The sequence below is a fragment of the Orbicella faveolata genome, unplaced genomic scaffold (assembly GCF_042242905.1).
Source record: "Orbicella faveolata isolate gen_17 unplaced genomic scaffold, um_ofav_v1 contig_2, whole genome shotgun sequence".
NCBI lineage: Eukaryota > Metazoa > Cnidaria > Anthozoa > Scleractinia > Merulinidae > Orbicella > Orbicella faveolata.
The window spans coordinates 12,773,273-12,792,085 of NW_028301547.1; the positions used below are offsets into that span (position 1 = coordinate 12,773,273).

The 18,813-nt window shown below is 37.4% G+C and overlaps 2 protein-coding genes, 1 long non-coding RNA gene and 1 pseudogene across 9 annotated transcripts in view; 2 read left to right on the forward strand and 2 right to left on the reverse strand.

The window, feature by feature from the left end:
* The window catches only part of LOC149112006 (uncharacterized), a 137,678-nt gene that overhangs the window by 77,037 nt on the left and 41,828 nt on the right, over positions 1–18,813 (reverse strand). The gene's annotated exons all lie outside the window — the stretch shown is intronic.
* Positions 1–18,813, forward strand: part of LOC110041625 (putative tRNA (uracil-O(2)-)-methyltransferase) — a 166,184-nt gene that overhangs the window by 30,179 nt on the left and 117,192 nt on the right. For all 7 annotated transcript variants that reach the window (XM_089289651.1, XM_089289648.1, XM_089289649.1 and 4 more), the window contains one exon: positions 15,497–15,737. In XM_089289651.1, coding sequence (XP_089145777.1) covers positions 15,497–15,737 — 241 coding nt within the window. The remainder of the gene's footprint in view (positions 1–15,496; positions 15,738–18,813) is intronic.
* Positions 570–1,343, reverse strand: LOC149112008 (uncharacterized). The gene has a single exon (XM_089289661.1). The coding sequence runs from the start codon at positions 1,335–1,337 to the stop codon at positions 570–572; it is 768 nt and encodes a 255-aa protein (XP_089145787.1). The 5' UTR covers positions 1,338–1,343.
* Positions 10,793–13,463, forward strand: LOC149112009 (uncharacterized; annotated as a pseudogene).

Here is an 18,813-nt window from a genome sequence, read left to right on the forward strand (position 1 = left end):
GGAAGCCTTGTTTTTAGGGGGGTGGGGTAGCCTTTTTTTTAGGGGGGTGGGGGTATTATTATTGCCAATCATCCTTTGCAGTGGCATGCTTTGGTTTAACATAAGTTATACCAAATATTGATGTCTTTTAGAATGATCTTACTTTACCTGTGAAATAGGTAGTAGAATATTGCGGGCTATTATTCCATTGTGTTCTTTTGTTTACTTGTAGCTATTTTGCACTAGTTGTTATTCTCTGTTTCACAGGTCAAGTGAAATCACTCTTTTTGAAATTACAAACATAAATAGTATATCAGAAAGCAGTCTTTGGGTGTCACTTGTACCAAGAACAACAATGTATTTTAATAACAATGGTTACAAATATTTTGACAATTAGTGTGAAGAATTGGTCAAAAAGATTTTCCAAGAAATTAATCTAATCCAACTTTTCAGTAAAACTCAATGGCAATGGGTTTTTGTGTGGAGTTTCCTCCTATCATTTACAAAAGTAATAATGCCTACTCGTCAATAAAACCAATAATTATCAATCAGCAGTTCCCAGGTGCTACTAGGGACAAATGTAACATGTTTTAATTGAAATGGTTACAACAATTCTGAAAATTAGAGTAAAATTTTAGGGAAAATATAACAGTAAGAATGAGCTCAGTAATGTCATCATCATTGAGGTCTGGAAATTCTTTCTTGAAGTCTGCGTCCTGTTCTCTTTTGATGGCATACAGTTGTTTAATAATATCATCAAGTATATTTAAGGACATTGTGTCTTTGGCAGTGATTGTCAGAATACTTGCCATAACTTTATTATGACATTTGGTCTTCAGTTGTGTTAGGCCACACTCGGAGCATTTTATTATTTTCTTGTCACTGTCTATGACTTTTGAGTGACACTTGTTGCAGGTTAGATATGACTGAACATAGTTAATTCCGTGTGGTGGGAATTGCACTTGCACTTGTTGTATGTTGTCTGGAACATCATCGTGTCGAGTTATATTCAGTTTGGTGGCTTCAGTTACATTGCTGTATTTGGTCAATGTTAAATAGTTTGTGCCATTAAATTCTTTGATGGCAACATTTGATAAATTGTAACATTGGTTAGATTTCATTTTCCTTGTATCTTGTTCCCACAAGACCAGACGAAGAGAACCACTGTTATCTGTAAACATTGCTTCTTGTTTAGTTAAAGTTTTTCCACGAACATCCACAGTTTCAGCTGTGCCATTGAATAAGACACGGCCAGCAATGTTTACCAGGGTATTGTTTTGTTTCTCCTGAATTTCTTCTATTGAGCTGTCTATTGCTTCCACGGTTTCTTCTTCTATTTTCTGAAGGTCACAATCCATCTCACTTTCGTTTGGATCTTCAATTCTTGTTCTCTTGTTGAGAATCAGTTCTTCCTTTTCGGTCTTCAGGTTTTTCTTCAGCTGGAATTTGTTTATCTGACTGGTGATGAAGACTCAAGCTTGCGCTTGAGCACTGAATGCTTCTCTGGAGAGAAGCACACAGCACAATACACTTGAGAGTTTGTCTGGAAATTTAGTGAGAAATATTGATTCTTGTTTTGGCTTGTCTTTATAGGTGAGAGGTTATGTAAATAACCAACCATGCTTTGTCCTGAAATGGAAGCACAAAATCGTTAAGATTGAGTTATTACTGATGAGATCAAAAGAATATGAATCTTGGAAGTAGATAATATTGTAGTAATCTTTTTAGTGAATTGGATAGAGATACCACAAGTTGTATCAGGTTTTGACGGATTCCATAGGGTAATTTTAGTTGCTTGAGGATTTCAATATAACATGTTCTTATGTATGTTTATTTCAAGAGAGATTATTAACCATGTTCAGGTTGACAACCAATATTAGTCAAGGTACTGCATGAAATTTAGGCTAAGACATATGATCAGATGCTGCTGAAATTCCGGTAGAAAAAATTGTGGGTATGATAAGTAGAAATGACAAGTGTATGCAATCTGCAGCAAAAAAAGTTCTGCAAGAAAAGGGAGCAACTGGTGTTACAAAACTGAGTGTACATTCACTGCCATGTAGGAATCTTTTCTGGTATGCATCAACTTCGTACATGATCCCGAACAGATGGAGATCGAGGTGTGATAAGATAAGCACATGGTGAGCTCTGAACTTATATTATGCTTGGATAGAAAATCGAAAGATCTGTAATTCTTTGAAAGAGAAAAGCGGAAATCTAAGTTACAATTTTGTCCTGGTATGCATAATAATAAGCTATAATCAGACTTTGTCCATTTCACTCCCTTCTTTTTCAAAAGTTGTCGACATAAACAAAATTGAGGAAAGCGCCTGATCTTGGAATTAAAAAGAAAATTGACTCTGCAAACTCACCTTGCATCAAATAAATACTTCCAACTTGTCTGCAACAAAAAAAAAACAACGAAAATGTAACTTAACATCTGTCCTTGTATGCATCAACTTGTGATGTGTACATATCAAGAGATCGCGACAAGATAAGCACATGGGGAACTAAACTTATGTTTGGACATGAAACGATACAGATCGTGAAAATCGAAAGTGTCCAGATTTGTAAAACTTTCACATACTGCATTAAAAACGAAAGCGGGAGTTGGAAAAGTCAAGCACGAGCTTCTTCACCTCGTAGTACAAGTAAATCAAGGCAAAACATTACCACTAACCTTTCTCACTGGAATTCAAGCCAAAAGACGACGGTACGGTATGACATCCTCGTGCTTTCCTGGCGCAATGCCGCAGAGAACTCTGGTTAAAAGTGGCGCAGTGCACTCTGGTTAAATGCAATGCATTGTGGTAAAAAGTGATGAATTCGAGAATTCGTCGCCCCTTATATATTTCCCTTAAATCCTGATTATGTTGCTGCTCGCTCCCTACGGTCGCTCCGCAGCAACAACAATAATTTCCAGGTCAAATGCATATCATTCTTTGTTAAGACTCTGTCTCTCTCCTTATCCTCTGGCTCTTACATGTATCTCACGCTCTCATGGGTAAAACGGGTAATAAATTCACATTGTGGGTTCACCCTTCTCTTCACAATGTCTCCTAATTTATGGCACATTAATGTTTACTACATGTTATTTTTAGAACTACTCAAATCGGTACCCAGGGACTTTATGTAGCATGATATTTTTATTTCTCATATAATAAACCAAAGACCTTCATTGGTATAAAAAAACCTCCCTTTCTTTAAAGGTCTGTCACAACTGAAAATATTTCACGTCAAAAAAGGGTGCAACACTGCGACAACGGTCCAGAGTGACATAACAACACTAACGGACTTGCGTAAGCTGACTACTTGTTGTCAAATACAGCCTGCGTTGCAGGTGCAAATGGGGAAGGGGTACGGATCAGGTGGCAAAAAAAGTGAGGAAGAAAGGGAAGAAACAGCACCCTATCCTGATAAAGAAGCGTGTTTCCAATAAGCAGCCCAGTTTAATTTCCTTAACCTGGAAAATTCAAAAAAGCAAAAAGAACGCTATGCACACACAAATATGCAGTGTGGACCTATTTTTTAACTCAAGTTGCCTTTATATACACAAGTAGGTTAGTCCCAACTTCCCCTCCACCCTGGCACAGGCTGGTCACATGTCTCCCAGAATCTGGGCATAACAATTAAATTATTGAAGGGAGGGGTGGCCAAGTATGAATTTTGTCTATACTGATCATAAGCCTATGGGAGTTTGGGATGTGTACCAAATATGGTTTTTATGTTACCATTTGCCATGTACAGTCTTAAGATCTTTATAAATGTATTTGCTTTTCTGTATGTAAAGGCAAATTCTAAGGAAATCTGTGAAGAAAATTAATATTGTTTCCTTTTTTCAGAAAAATACTGATGTCAGCATTTTTGTTGAGATTCAAAGCAAATTATCTCGAAAAAAATGGGTGGCTACCCCCATTTTTCTTTGTGGATTCCAATAGCACTTGCAAAGATCTACTTTTTCTGCATGATCCTAATCTGGTGCAAAAACCTTTGTAGTTAGCAGGCACCGTCCTCAATAATAATTATATTTGATCATCACTACTGCACCAGTTGAATGCAAACTCAATCTTCAATAGCAGCATGCACATGCAACCTTCCCTTGTGGCAGTGCATGACTTTTGCAGACTGCAGACTATGTATTTTTTGATATTCCCATTGCCATTAACGAGAGCTAACTGTAAACAGGTTAACCTGAGCACTATTCAGGCTAACCTGATGAGTGATATTCAGGCCAACCAGAGTGCTATTTAAGCCTAATTGTAGTCTACAGTCTGCGAATGCCATACCTGCTCTTGGAGTCCCTCCTTCCAGCATGCAAAGCAACCTAATGTCAGGTTTAGCAGTGTTGGAAGCTAAAATTTGATTTTGACTCTCAAAATCCACTTCCCCAAAGTAATTTTCACATGTCCAGAAATATATCTCCCCACCCTCCAAAAATCTCCACAATGATTCACAAATCATGCATTTTTTGGTATCTTGTAAACACGAAGGACCACCCTAGAATCAAAACATTTTGGAGTAGTCAACTTGTTGGCACCTGGAAGACTGACGTCTTAAAAGATTTGTAGACAATTTTTTTTTGTTTATATGTCAAACTAGCTAGCTAGTTGAGGGCAAATGAACAAATTCCACTTGACTTGTAGCTTTCAAGACTTGTAGCTTGGAAGCTCACATTTAAAGGTCTTGAAAAATAAGACAATTCATTTTATTTCAAAATGCTTCATATGTTGAATATTCAGAATGTTCGCTGTAAATATTGTTGATTATTTCATATTATTATATGGCTTTGGCTTGTGGCCGATATAACGTGCGCTCTGATTGGCTAAGAGCGAGATCTGAACGGTCATTATGCAGCGGTAATGCCCATGGGCCGATTACGGATTATGCAAATTAGGAAGAGCCCGGCTCTGAAAATTCAAGCGCATAGAAACGACGAGAGCCAATTTAAAACAGTAAGAGAAAGTGAGTAGCTAAAAGTTTAGAGATTTTTCCTTAATAAAATTTATATAGAAGTCGTTTTTGACTTACCAGCCGGTAACCTTGGCGGGCACTAGTGAAAAACAATCAAAGTTTGACGAGTCTTGAGTAAAGGTAAAATCGCTAAGTGAAAAACACCATTGGCAGATCTGTCATGCATCCTGCGCAGAACACAACGAAGAAACTTATAAGATATCATCTAATAGTCACAACAATTACAGAAATATTAAAGTCTGTCACAGTTCTCATCAAATATATTCCTTCACTTTACACAAGCAACGGTAAATCAGCTTCCAGGATCATCAGATCTAAACAAGTGGATGGTTTCTGTCGGTAGCAGTGTTTCTAATAACTGCAGGAAGTTTTAGACATTCACAAGGCTTGAAAGTTCATCCATAAATCCCAGAATGAAGAAGGCGAAGATATGGTGTCGAAAGCGAATGCGAAGATCGAGTTATTCTGAGCAGTGCATTGTGAAGCATTAGTATTTTGTTTCACCGAAAGATCGTTGGTTTCGACTATTTTGAAGCACTTTCTGTCTTTCCATGTGCGTTGACGTTTCGGCACAAAGTCGGAAATACTCCCCCATCAACTTGTGGCACCATGATACTAAAACACCTTTTTAAGGCTGTGACAATCACTTTTCCTGTAAAGAAGTGTGTATTTTTACGGAATACGTAATACAGTGATGAAGTTCACTGACTGTGTAGTTTTGCCCTGGGTTTGAGACGATGAATGAATCGGTAAATGCGCGCATCACTGGATGTAAACTGACGACTTCCACTCAAATAATTTTTTTCTTTTCTTTAATTCATGGGCCATATAATAAACAACTTAATAACCTCAACCGTTCGGTCATTGCGGGAAAATCTCAAACCTTGGCCTACTGTATTGACCTCGCCATCACTCAGTCAATACGGCAAGGCCTCAGTTTGAGATTTTCCAGTAACGACCTCACTCTTGGTTATTAAATAGTTAGTGATGTAGTTATTAAGTAAACATAGACTTACTTGATAGCATAGAGTATTTTTCTTTTTGTAGTTTCTTTGTTCGGAGATACTAGCACTCCCATGCTACACTGAAATTCAAATGGAAATAAAGTTTTTGCGACATCCGTTTCTTAGCAGGCAAACGTCCTTGTTCATCTCGTGTGCCCACTTCACTAATTACTGTTGGCTCAACTAGATACCAGCAGTGTTACTTCATACACATGAAACCATTATGTAACTTATCATTGGGGGAAGGCCATATAATTTATTTCATTTTGTCTAGTTTTGAAACACTATTATTGGCAAATTATTTGGGCACCCCAGAAGATAAAAAATAGGTCCGCAATGCGTACTTGGGGTCTTATGCTTTGTTTTAATCCTTTCGGTTGGAATGCTGTTTTCAAATGTCAGTATCTGGGTGTGGAATTGCTACAAGTGAGAAGATAGACAAGTCGTTACAATTTTTAAGTGGGAAATTTATACCAGAATACTGTGTGTTTACTTACTTTATCCTCTAATAATAATTATTTATTTGGTTCTTAGTCGTAATGGGACATAACATGCATAACAACAATCTCTCAATTTAGCCCTATTTTGTGCATTGTCTCATGTGAGTTTTAACTCCCTGAACTCGGCACTATTTGCACATGTCAAGTGAACTTGTACATGTCAAGAGGTTTTCCTGCTATAATGACTAAGCCTGATTAGATACATAACAACATCAACAACTGAGTACTGCGGGGTTGTCAGTTGTTTTTTGAGTAGCAGGTTCCATCCAAAATGTAGGTGGCGAAGGTTTGCGTCAAAAACGTGCCGCAAAGTGGCTTGGCAAGACGTGTACTGTGCATCGTTTGGGGAGAGTATGGGAGGGGGGTTGCCTCCTCCCAATGGGAAGATGTTTGAAATGTAATTCTCTGAGATGCAATGTGGGGCCGCATTGTGTAAAAAAAAAATTACCATCTTTATTAATTTATCATTGTGTACATTTGTTGATGATTTTCCCACTCTTAATTGTTGTTATTCTCTGATCCAGTGTTCATATAAATGTTATGGCAAAAAGGTTAGGGAGGATTGACTCACTCAAACAAATAGCTCTAAAAACAAACAAGTAGAAGATTTCAATAATAAGTGGAAATATTTCATTTAAGTTTCACCTGCCTTACTATTGGTTTTTTTCCTTGATGTTTTCTATTTCTTCTTCACTTCTTTTTATTTGATACCATGCATATCACACTTGCCTCGGTACTCTGCACATTGTATACCTAAATTGGGTGCCTGTTAGCCCATTGACTACTGTGCTGGCCATAACCGGCCATGACGAGCCTTGGCCTTTCTTCCACTTCTGATGTCATCACCTTTGACCAAAATTGGCATTACCTACATGTATGCTCAGCTTCTGCAGGAGGAAAAGGTCTTTCCAGTGATACCCAGATCACAGTGATTGGCCCAATGGAGCCTGAGATATGCACAAAAATGCTCAAAAAGTTGAGTGAAAAACTCAGAGCAAAATTTGCTGCCACTACACATGGCTACTCCATGGTAAAAATTGCCCGTCTCGATGATGCTTTCTCAGAATGTTTTAAACTGGAAGCAAGCCCAGTAGAAAGGTCAATCACTGCAACAAAAAGAAAAGAAAGGGAGAAAAAGGAAAGACGAAAAAAAAAATCGAAAAGCCTAAAGATGTAGTTCACTTTCTCGTCCAAAAACTCAAAATTTTGATTTCTGTGCATGCCCAAGCAAAAATGTCGTAAAACGCGATGCTAGTGGAAAGAAAGGCATGTTGTCAGATTGCAAATGCCTTTTGAGTAGATCGGAGCTAATTTAGCCTTTATCCAGCCTGAAAATCTCCAAAATGTCCAAAAAATGTGTTTTTGGCAAAAAGCTCTAGGAGTCAATGGGTTAATGACAGGCTTTACTTGAACAATGCTGTAATGATCTTTAACTGTATTAATAAACTCTTCCCTGACTACTTAATCTACATTCACAAATTCACACTGGAAATACTAAACAACTCAGTCAACTGAAAATTTCAAGGTGCCGTCAAGCCACTGGACAGCAGTCTTTCACCTACTGCGGTGCTAGGCTCTGGAATAATCTAAGAGACTATGTTATATCTTCAGACTCTGTCAAAGTTTTTAGGAAAAGAACTGTTTACCTACTTTTTTCTGATTAATCTATGAATTTGTAAAAAGTAAAATTAATCCAATTCATTGTATTTCACTAAGTTTTTAATGCATATTTATTACCTTACTTACTTGGTTATTTTTTAGTTATTTTTGTATGATAGTTGTGTAGTCTTGTAACTGAAAAACCCTTGTAGGGAGTTGCAATAAAGTGTGCATGCAGTGCCATATCTAATGGAGGGGGCCCGAGGAGCCCTACCCCCCTTATTTTGGGTGAAAAAAAAAAATAGCACGAGGAAATGCCAGCAGGGCAAGCAAAAAAACCTGGGCCAGCTTCCCCCTTTCCCTTCCTTAGCTCAAGGTCTGGATCTGCTACTGGTATGTATGTATGTATTGTGTCTCTACTGTATTGTATTTGTATTTTGTCCATAAGGAGGCAGTAAAAAAACATTTTCATCTCTTTCTTCGTGGAGTTATTTCATAAAGTGTACTGTTATACAATTGTCTTTTTAAAACTTAAAAACCCAGTGAGAATAAGGGCCTGTTTACAAGGAGAGAGGGTTAATTACCCTAGCACTCACACATTTCCTCTTGTTTTCTTCTTTGTGTTTACAAGGCAGCCAAGGTTACTCGGGTAGGTGGGTTACCCTGTCTGCGTGCTAGGGTTACACTGGCAGACAGGTTATGTTTTCCCTTGTAAACACTCCAGGTAAGGTTAACCCGCCTGACCCGTCTGACACGGACCCTCAGAAGCAATGTTTTGTCTAGCCGATAAATTTGGTGTTGAAATGTTCGATATTGTGGTGCTTTCTTGGCTTTATCTCACATAAAATTATTTGAAAAAAAGGTTATTTCAAGTTTCCTTCATATTTTAACCTCATGTTCGGAATTTTAGGCTTCTTTCAATAGCAAACGTATTTGTCTATATGACATGCACACGTTGTCTGATAACCATCTCGTCGGGACTTTGCTTCTAATAAATTAAATATTCTTTCTCTCATTATGGTAGCACTTAACTAGAAAAATAAACAATACAGTCCTATTTATTGCAGTGCCATTTGAACAGAACGAAAACTCACCTTTTGCCGGACTATTTCAAAATACTTTATTCTGTGTTTTGTTCTCTTCAGAAAATGATGCGCTGAGATGAAGAACATTTTACGGCTAATTAACTCAGTTTCTATTCATGTCACACAATTTTTTCAGCAAATACTTTATTCCCTCCGAGCCAATTTGGGTTCAAACAAATTAATAACTGGACAATTTTATTTCCATATTATTTCTCCAATATTGTGCTCAGGACTAACCTACTAACATTCGCAGTAGGTGCTGCAGGTTTTGAGAATGTGCCAGTCACGGGCTTATTTTGACAACTTGGCTTGCGTGAGCAAACATTTCCCATATCGCCGAGGAAACTCATTCCATCACCTAACTGAAATAACAAAGAACAACGAAGGCAGACATAAAAAATTTTTGACATGAAATCATAAACAGCACAACAGAGCAATTTTGAAACAGAAATAACTTACGTTGAACAATTACAACTAATTGCGAGGGAAATCTCTTCTAAATTTTCACAAAATAGGTAAAATGGCTGCAATTACACAACAACAACGTTACGCCAGAAGCAATGGCCGACGAAACAACTCAAAAATACTAGTACCCAATCTACCTGCCAGACTATTTATACTCCCAAGAGGTCTGTCACATGTCATCTCATCCTCAATGTGACTGACTGACATACTGACTGACTGACAATCCAGATCTGCCTCTCACTTAGGGGACTGTATGCATGAAATGCATGGATAAGACCCCAAAAAGGTTAAAAAAAGTACTGGTAAGTCCTCGTTCAGAGATAATCTTAGCAAAATGGAAAATAAAAAGGAGCGTTATTAAATGATTTCCCAAAAATGAAAATCGCACTCGCCAAAGGGGTGAGTGATCGATGATTTGTACTTGCCCGACATTTTTTACACTCACACTGGCAAGTGGGCGAACTCTAATTTCCAGCACTGTTCAGTGACATTCTACTGTTAGTAGTACCACTGTGAAAAATTGGTTGCACATTAGAAAAGAAAGTTAGTTGTGAAATCTACTATAACAAGAAGATCTTTTAGATCTTATAACTGCGCTTTTAAAATTTAACTGTTTTGTTAATACTACAGTCACAACGCAGTGCACATTCCAAAGCAGTCCTTGATGATTCATTGATTACTGTAAACACATCACTTGATCAACACAAACTGTGTTATAACTTATTGCACCATCACTCTTAGCCTTTGTGTTATCTATGATGATGTAATGGTCATAATCTGGAAGTTCGCCTGGGATATGCCCATGAATGATACTACAGGAAACAAGTGTCATGCTTTTAATAACACTTTTAATAAACAGCTTTCCTCCTGAAAAGTCAAAATTTAATTTGTTTCTGCTTTGAAGTAATCACACTAGTCACTCAATCAGAGGGTTTTCACTATCCACGGCTAATTTTATTTCCCCTAGCACTGACTTAAATGTTGCAAGTTCTGGCAAGATCTTGTTTACCCCAGCAAATATTTAATTTTTCTTCAAATCTCTTAACTCGCTGCAATGAAACAGCCAAAGAATTCGATGTCGAGGAAAAGGTGGTTGTTATTCATCGTGGTAGATGCAATAATAAAGTGTATTATTGTTTGTCATACGATGTAGTCACTTTAGATGTAGATCCCGACGTTTCGACTGCTTACTGCTAGTCTTCTTCAGGTGATAGGGTCAACTGATTGCACGGTGTCATTTATATCACAAAGGTCGGCTGTGATTGGTACAAAGAATTCGCTTCATTTGCTGAAACCCACAAGAAATACTCGCAAAATTGGAAATAAATTAATGACTGTCACTTCTGGTGAAATAAACTTGCAAAGTAAACACGATCTTATTTGTCATGTAGCGAAAATGAAAGCTGTAACGTCAGCGCATTCCATGGCTGATGTAATACCCTTTTTAGCGTTTTTAGCGTATTTATTATTTCCCTTCGAATCCAATGTTTCGATAAAACCAAAAGAAAATATATTTTACACACAAATCAAGAAAACAATATCCATAACATTGTCCTTGTATTAATGTTTCAACAGCTCTTGGTGAATATACATCACAGGTTGCGTGATTCAAAATTTGGCCAAGAGAAAGTTTGGGTCTGGTCACCGACAAAAAAAAAAAAAAAAAACACGGGCAGAACATGAACCACGCTCGGCCCATGGTCATGCGGTTAACTAGTCACATTCAGATTTTCATCAGATCCTACCCACAAGTAGACTTTGTTTGTTTCACTCATAAAACAACAGGAAGAGATTAAGGAAAGAGAAGAGTCAACACCAGAGTTTATAAACTTGTTTAAAAAATTTGTCTTTTCTGAAAAGATGAAAGAGGGTGGCAAAGGATTTTTGCATGACGCATGATTGCCCCAAAATTAGCGGCGTGACGCGTGATCGAGACCAAATTAGCGGTGTGACATGGGACAGGACATCATAATGTGATGCAGGATTTGCTATTTTACAAGCACGTGACACTTGATTTACCAGTTAGATTTCTGTGACAAGTAAACGTTCATACCATTCATTCAAAGTAGATAGTAAGCAGAATCTTACTGAAAAGATCAATAAATTGTGGTAGATGTGACATCATTTTCTGGTCTTTTTCTTCCTTTTCTTGCCCTCTGAGTGACTCCTTTGATCTTCATTTGCTTGTTATTATAGATCCAAACAATTGTGCCACAATAGGAATAAGTCAATTGAAAAAAGTTAAATTTTGCATTAGGACTATGAGCTTCACTGTTTTTGTCCATTGTGTCAACTGATCATTTTTGGCAGTGCATCAGACCATATTTGAATTCCGCTATTGTATGAAAGGTCTGAAAGAATGTCGTCTTAAACAGCTGAAACGATAAGAGATGTTAGAGTTTGGTGTCATTTTATGCTGCTGGAGAAGACAGTTGTGTAAGCAATGAGAGACTACTCAAGGAAAAAGTTTGTGTACTAGTTGCCGTACAGGGGAGGATTTGCAGGGGTAAAGCTTTGACACAAATATTGCCTGTATTTCAAAGAGTGGCAATGGTGGTGTAGATGTCTCTTTAATTTGCATACAAGATCTCTGCCAACTTAGCCTGTGAGCAGGCTCCCAATTGTGTTACAGGGGAAGGAAAAACAAAACGGGTGAGTGGAGATAGCCGAGAGTGGTCTGAAGAGAGAAAAATCTCATTCCACTAGGCTCACTTTGCTCGCCCTAATATATTTCGCACTCATCGTGAGCTTGTGCACAGACCATGCCAACTCTCCCAGATTATCCAGGAGCCTCCTGGATACAGACTGAATATCCCAATCCCCCATGCAAATAATTGTCAATTTGATCAATAACGATTTCTTAAAACATAAGCAGGTGAATATTAAAGTTAAAGGCCGATGTTTCGGCGTCATTGTGACACCATTAATTCTCAAGGCAAAGTGAATAAATAATTTGATTTCTACACAGTCTCTACAAATTAGCATATTAATAACAAAGGATCACACGTTCTTCAAGGGAGACATTCCTTTCCAAGTGGAAAGGAATGCCTCGCTTCCTTTCATCGGTGTTGAACTGTTAAACTTAGCTCCCAGAATCAAGACCAAGGTCTACGTAAAGCCAACTAATACAGGCTTCTTACTCCACTACGAGAGCCACATGGATAATCGGTACAAGCACAGGCTAGTTACCACCACGTTAGATCGAGCTTACCGCATATCTTCTGACTGGTCGTACTTCTCACAAGAATGCGATCGACTTGAAACCGTATTCTTAGAGCTTAAGTACCCGACGCACTTATATAATTTGGCTGTCATGCAATTCGTAGATTCCAAGGTAGCAGACCAGCAGCACATTCCATCAACCAAAATGACCACACCCACCATCCAAGTTATCATACCATTTAAAGATCAGGCCTCTGCTAATGCAGTGAAGAAACGTCTCACAGACCTCAGCTCAAATATCAACACCACAATTCAGCCTGTGTTCATCAGCAGAAAACTCAACAAAGTCCTTTAAGTCTGACAAGTCAAGCCAGCCACTGTTAACCAACAATGCCTAGTTTATAAATTTCAATGTAACATGTGTGATGCAGGATATATTGGTTACACTCGTGGTCACCTCCACAATCGCATTGTTAGACACAAACAAAAATCGTTGTCAATTTGTAAACATTATTTGAGTGAACATATTTGTAACTCGAACATACCTCCTTGTCTTTCAGGACAGTTTCACGTGCTTACTAAATGTTTTAACAAATTTGATTACCTACACTGTAATTAAGGAGATGTTTTTTATAAGAAGACTTAAACCATCCCTAAACATGCAAACAGACTCGATTTGCGCAAAGATATTTACTTGAAGAACTTGTGATCCTTTGTTATTATGCTAATTTGTAGAGTCTGTATAGAAATCAAATCTTTGGTGATGGACAAAACACTGACCCCTAGTCCATGGACTACCCTAATGGACTACCCAAATGGACTACCCTAAAATGGACTACCCCTAAAAAATACTATTTTAGATGAGTGGTATGTTAAAAAGCTGCGATTATATACTTACACTGCATGGAGGATGCTTTTCTTTTCGTTCTGCATTGCCTTCAGCTGCCATTTTGAATAACTATACTGAATAAAACAACTGCTGTACACAAAAAGCGTAGACTCAAATCAAATCAAATATTCTGTGGACAACTCAATCTTGCTCCCATGTGATTCAGTAGCTCAGTCTTTCTCGAACAGATGAAATGATCTTCAGGATGTTACTCATGATTTGTTTTGCTTGTTTTGTGCCAAAAATTATGGCACAGAAGCAGCTAGTCTTCTGTTTTTTTCCTGAGTGTATCAAAATGAAATAGAAATGGGAATGAGGATAAGGCTATGGGACAGCAAGAAATTCCAACGACTACGCTACAAAAATTCAGAGTGGAGTGGAAGCAGCAGTATTCTTGGCTGGCCTGGACTATAACTATGTGGAAATTTTTGTGGTTTTGCGAGACTCATTGTATGGTAGTCTATCGAAGCTTCCTCCTCCTTTGTTACTGGAGTATGGACCAATTTTTAAACAGTACACTTGGACAAATCATCAACAAAGTCGCTATTAAGCCCACTATGCCACAACATCCCAGAGACTGTCCCTTTAGCAACAGCAAAAACAACAATAAAAACAACAACAACATCTTCATTTTCTTTATTTTCTGTTCAGCAGTTGGTTATTCAGTATAGTTATTCAAAATGGCAGCTGAAGGTGATGCGGAACGAAAAGAAAAGCATCCTCCGTGCAGTGTAAGTATATAATCGCAGCTTCTTAACATACCACTCATCTGAAATAGTATTTTTCAGGGGTAGTCCATTTTAGGGTAGTCCATTAGGGTAGTCCATTAGGGTAGTCCATTAGGGTAGTCCATGGACTAGGGGTCAGTGTTTTGTCCATCACCCAAATCTTCACATTATTTATTCACTTTGCCTTGAGACTGGTGTCACGATGACACCAAAACATCGGCTTTTAACTTAAATAATTGTCATTTTTAGGGGAAAATGTTTGGAATATTTGCTGATGCAATTCTGTGGTTGAATCGGCAGAGCTCTCCTTTCAATGACACTTTTAGGGTCGAGAAAGTAAAATTGGCAATGTACTTACTTCTTTTTACGTGACACATATTGGTGAAAACAATTCTCCATGATACATGATTTGATAGAAAAATTCAGTGTGATGCGTGATTGGTACCCCCCCTCCCCCCCCCCCCCCCCCTTTGCCACCCTCATGAAAATACTGAATGGTAAGCTATCAACCCAGCTGGCAAAGACCTCATCTCCACCTTTCTGGGATGATTATTGTAACTAATTTAATTTAATTGCATGGCCCGTGAGTCAGAGAGATTTTCAAAAACTGTATATGCCATGAGACTATTAGAATTATAATCTCACAGCTGCTTAATAAGTTGTGTACATAACTACGATGATCATTCATGTCTTTACATATTTTTCCGCAATTCAAATAACATTGTTCTTTAATGCTTTAATTGGATACTCCTGAAACATTTAAAGCTATACTAAGAGGTTTAAAGTTGAACTTAAATCTATATATACAAATTATACCAAAATCAAAATTAAATTCAGTAGCATTCTTTAACATCTACAGGTATTATTGTAATGAACTCACGTGACCAGCTCCCAGTTTGCTTGATAGCTTAGTTGGTAGAACATTGCACCAGTATTTCAGAGGTCATGAGTTTGAAACCCATTCAAGCCTGATTTTTTTTTTTTTCACGCTGTAATTTCTAAGCTGTTTAAGTTGTGTAGTACATAACTGTGATGCTCATTCATGTCTTTTACGTAATATGATCATCCAATAATGCTGGGACCAACATTCAACATGCTTTCTCTTTATTTTAAGAGTTGTATTACAACTAAAGGACAGTGCAACAGTGACATCTACTGAAAGTGAGAGGGATGGCATTTTATGTCCTACAGTTCAATGGCTGCAAGCTCACTTACTTCCTAAACTGTGTAAGTGGGCAGAGGAGATTCAAACTAATGACCAAGATAGAAAAGGATCTCTGAGACTAGTTCCTTTGGATCAGTACACACTGCTTTATCATAGACTGAAGCAAGATTATGGAGAAAAGCTTGTGAAGGTAAAAAACTGCACTGTTGTTTGATTCTGTTTTCAATTGGTACTTGGATTTACTGCCTGGGGGCTACTCCCTTATTAATTTTGTACAATTAAGGTCTCCATGGCATTAAAGGGAATTGTAGATCTTGAGGCATTTTGGTCTGAAATAAGGTATCTACAGTGACTCAATTTGGTTTGAAATAGGATAATGTTTTGGCTTCTCAGGTGGAAGTTGGTATGTTGTTTTTATGAAGCTAAATTTTTGCCCCATCAAAATTGTGGAATTTGAATCCCTTCTCAATTGTTTTTTTCCAAATAGAGGCCTTAGGGTATCAATTGTAGGTTCCTAGGTCTGAAATAGGATACTGAAAATCTCTTTGGGTTGGAGAATTGTGCTACACCGTACACACCCTCACCAAAACCTTTTGAGACTACCATTGCATGGGGATTTCTGCAACTGTCTTTATGAAAAGAAATCAAAGGCTCTCTAAGCGAACTCATAATACAGTAAAACCTGTATTAAGCAGACCCCATATTAAATGGACACCGCATAAATTAGCATGTCTTTCTGTATCATGTGACTTATTGTTATGTAATCAGACCTTGTGGTCTTTGCTCGCCGCCATTATTAAATGTTACGTTGTTGTTGCTGTTGTTTTTTTTACATTTTTATTTCCATTCAGGCTTACATCAATAATATTTGTGGAAAAAAACATAGGCTAGAAATTAATAAATGGCTTTTAAGTTTACATCAGTATCTTACATTATACTACAAGTGACAAAAAAGAAAAGTACACAAGAAAAAAAAACAGCAAGAACAAAGGACACAAAAAATAAATGAATGAATGACTTCATAAGTACAGAGAGCGAACAATCTAAATTATTTCTTTCAATTGGTTACTATATTACATATTTAATCTATCAACATATTGATTTGATATCTGGCCAGGGCTGAATATCCATTTTTTTCAAAATAATCCTTCTTACATGTATTTGTCTTGCGTTCAGTTTCGTATTTTTTTTTTTCTATTTTGTTTTGATAACCTTTAATTTTAGGATGTATTTGGTTTCTTCTGCAGTCCCACAAAAATAGCTTTCCAACAACAATAAAGTAATTTAGTAATTTTGTTGAAGGGCATTGCTTAGACATTATACTAAATATAACATTCTGCAATGAAAGATGAACCTGTTGATTTGATAAAAGGCACCAATAAGATTCAAAATTGTTCCAAATCGCCTTGAGTAAGTGCATTGGTAAAGGATATTGTACAAAGTTTCTGGTTCGGCCTCACAAAAAGTACAAACATCGTCTGTTCTGTAACCAATTTTGAATAATTAGTGCAGAGTGCACTATTGGGATGGTTATGGGGGTTGCCTGCCGCTAAGGAACTAATGCGCTATGGCCCTATGGCGCTAAGGTGTAAACTTTAATGTTTGTTTAATTAATTAATTTCAATTAATTAATTAGTCTAGAGGCAAGGAAGTAGTGGGAGTAGGGTGGGAAAGGTACATGTGTAGTCTACGTAAAACACATTTCATCACCATCGCTTAACTTTGAACATCGCAAAGCTATATATTTGTTGCAGGTAACCCCTTGCTCTCCTTGTGGTACCATTCTCCTTAGAACAAAACTAATTTGTCCTAAACGCATGCGTAGATTAGTTAGGGTTTGTGGCTTCTATATTAGGTGAAGGATACATTGTATACGGAATCATGCACAAATGTTGAGTGGTTTTCCTTATGGTAGAGCTCAACATGTAAGACGCATGCGTTCTAGCATCGTTAGTGTTATACACTATCTTTTCACGTGGTATTTTAAATGTCATATCATGTGACCAAGGACGGCAGTTATTTTTCAGGTAGCGCCAATTGTCCCTTTTTATTGCAAAAGTGAAACGTTACTGTGGCTGCATAGCTTTTAGAATTACACACAGGTCGGTTCAACAAATATCATCTGCTGTTTTCAATCTACAATAGTGTGCTTGTCAGGGTTCAAATGTATTGCTTCTCTTTAGCGGCTTGTTTATTTCTTGCCTTAATTGTGTCTGTAAGAGAGACCAAAAAGTTCCCAAGTTAGTGGCTTTAATACTCCGCAAATTGTAAATTTGTAATAAAAGAAACCAGGAAAATGCTCAAATATTGCTGCAGACGCCGTGGCACCTAATGAAAGCGCAAATTAATTTAATCAGTCTTTGAGGAGACTCATTCATATCAGCCAAGTAGCGCTATTTATCTTCAATACTTTTCGTTGAAATGCTTCTCAGCCATCAATATCGTTGCGTAATAATTTTGAATTGTTTTATTGTTAACAACAAAGGTGGCAACAGAAGAAGAAAGTGGTATTTTGTGACTATCTCATAATTAAATTAGTTCCTGTTCATCGGTAAAAATTTGCATTTTTAATAAAACAACATTGTTTCTGTTCCGTTTCTTCATCACCACATCAGATATTAAACTTTCTTTCATTTATCTCCAAAAAACAAGGACATCTTCCGTATGTTTTGGAGAAAACAAGGGTTTCATATTACATGCCTCTGCGAGGAAAACAAAAGTATCAAGTTACAAAGTTGGCGTGAAGAGCTAAATTGTCACGTTTGCTGCTTCAGCGTATTATTAAATTTAAAATGAACGTAAAATCAACGTAAAACACCAGTAGTAATTAATTTGTGTGTAATTTTTGGACCTTGAATGAAAATACAACCTTGAAACATACACACTGCAAAGGGGAAAAGCCGTAGCAGACTACTAAGGTAGACACAAACCGGAAGTGAACCAAGTAGGGGTGAGTACTTATGGGACTACTGTACCAGAGCTATCAATTGCGCTCTGCACTATCTGAGATTGTCTCACTAGTTTTTTATTTGTGTAGAGTATGTTGTTAAGCACTTTATACTGGAAAGCCTTAACATAAGATTTGAGCACAACAGAATGAGGTAACAGAAAAACGTCTCTCAAATGATCATCCCAAAGGTTAAAATCACTTTTCCATTTATGGATAATGTTAGGAGGCTGTGCCTTTTCCATGGTTAAATCTTTAAGACTAGCATGGCTGAAACGAATATTTAATGGAAATGATGGGACATGGAAGAGGTACTGAG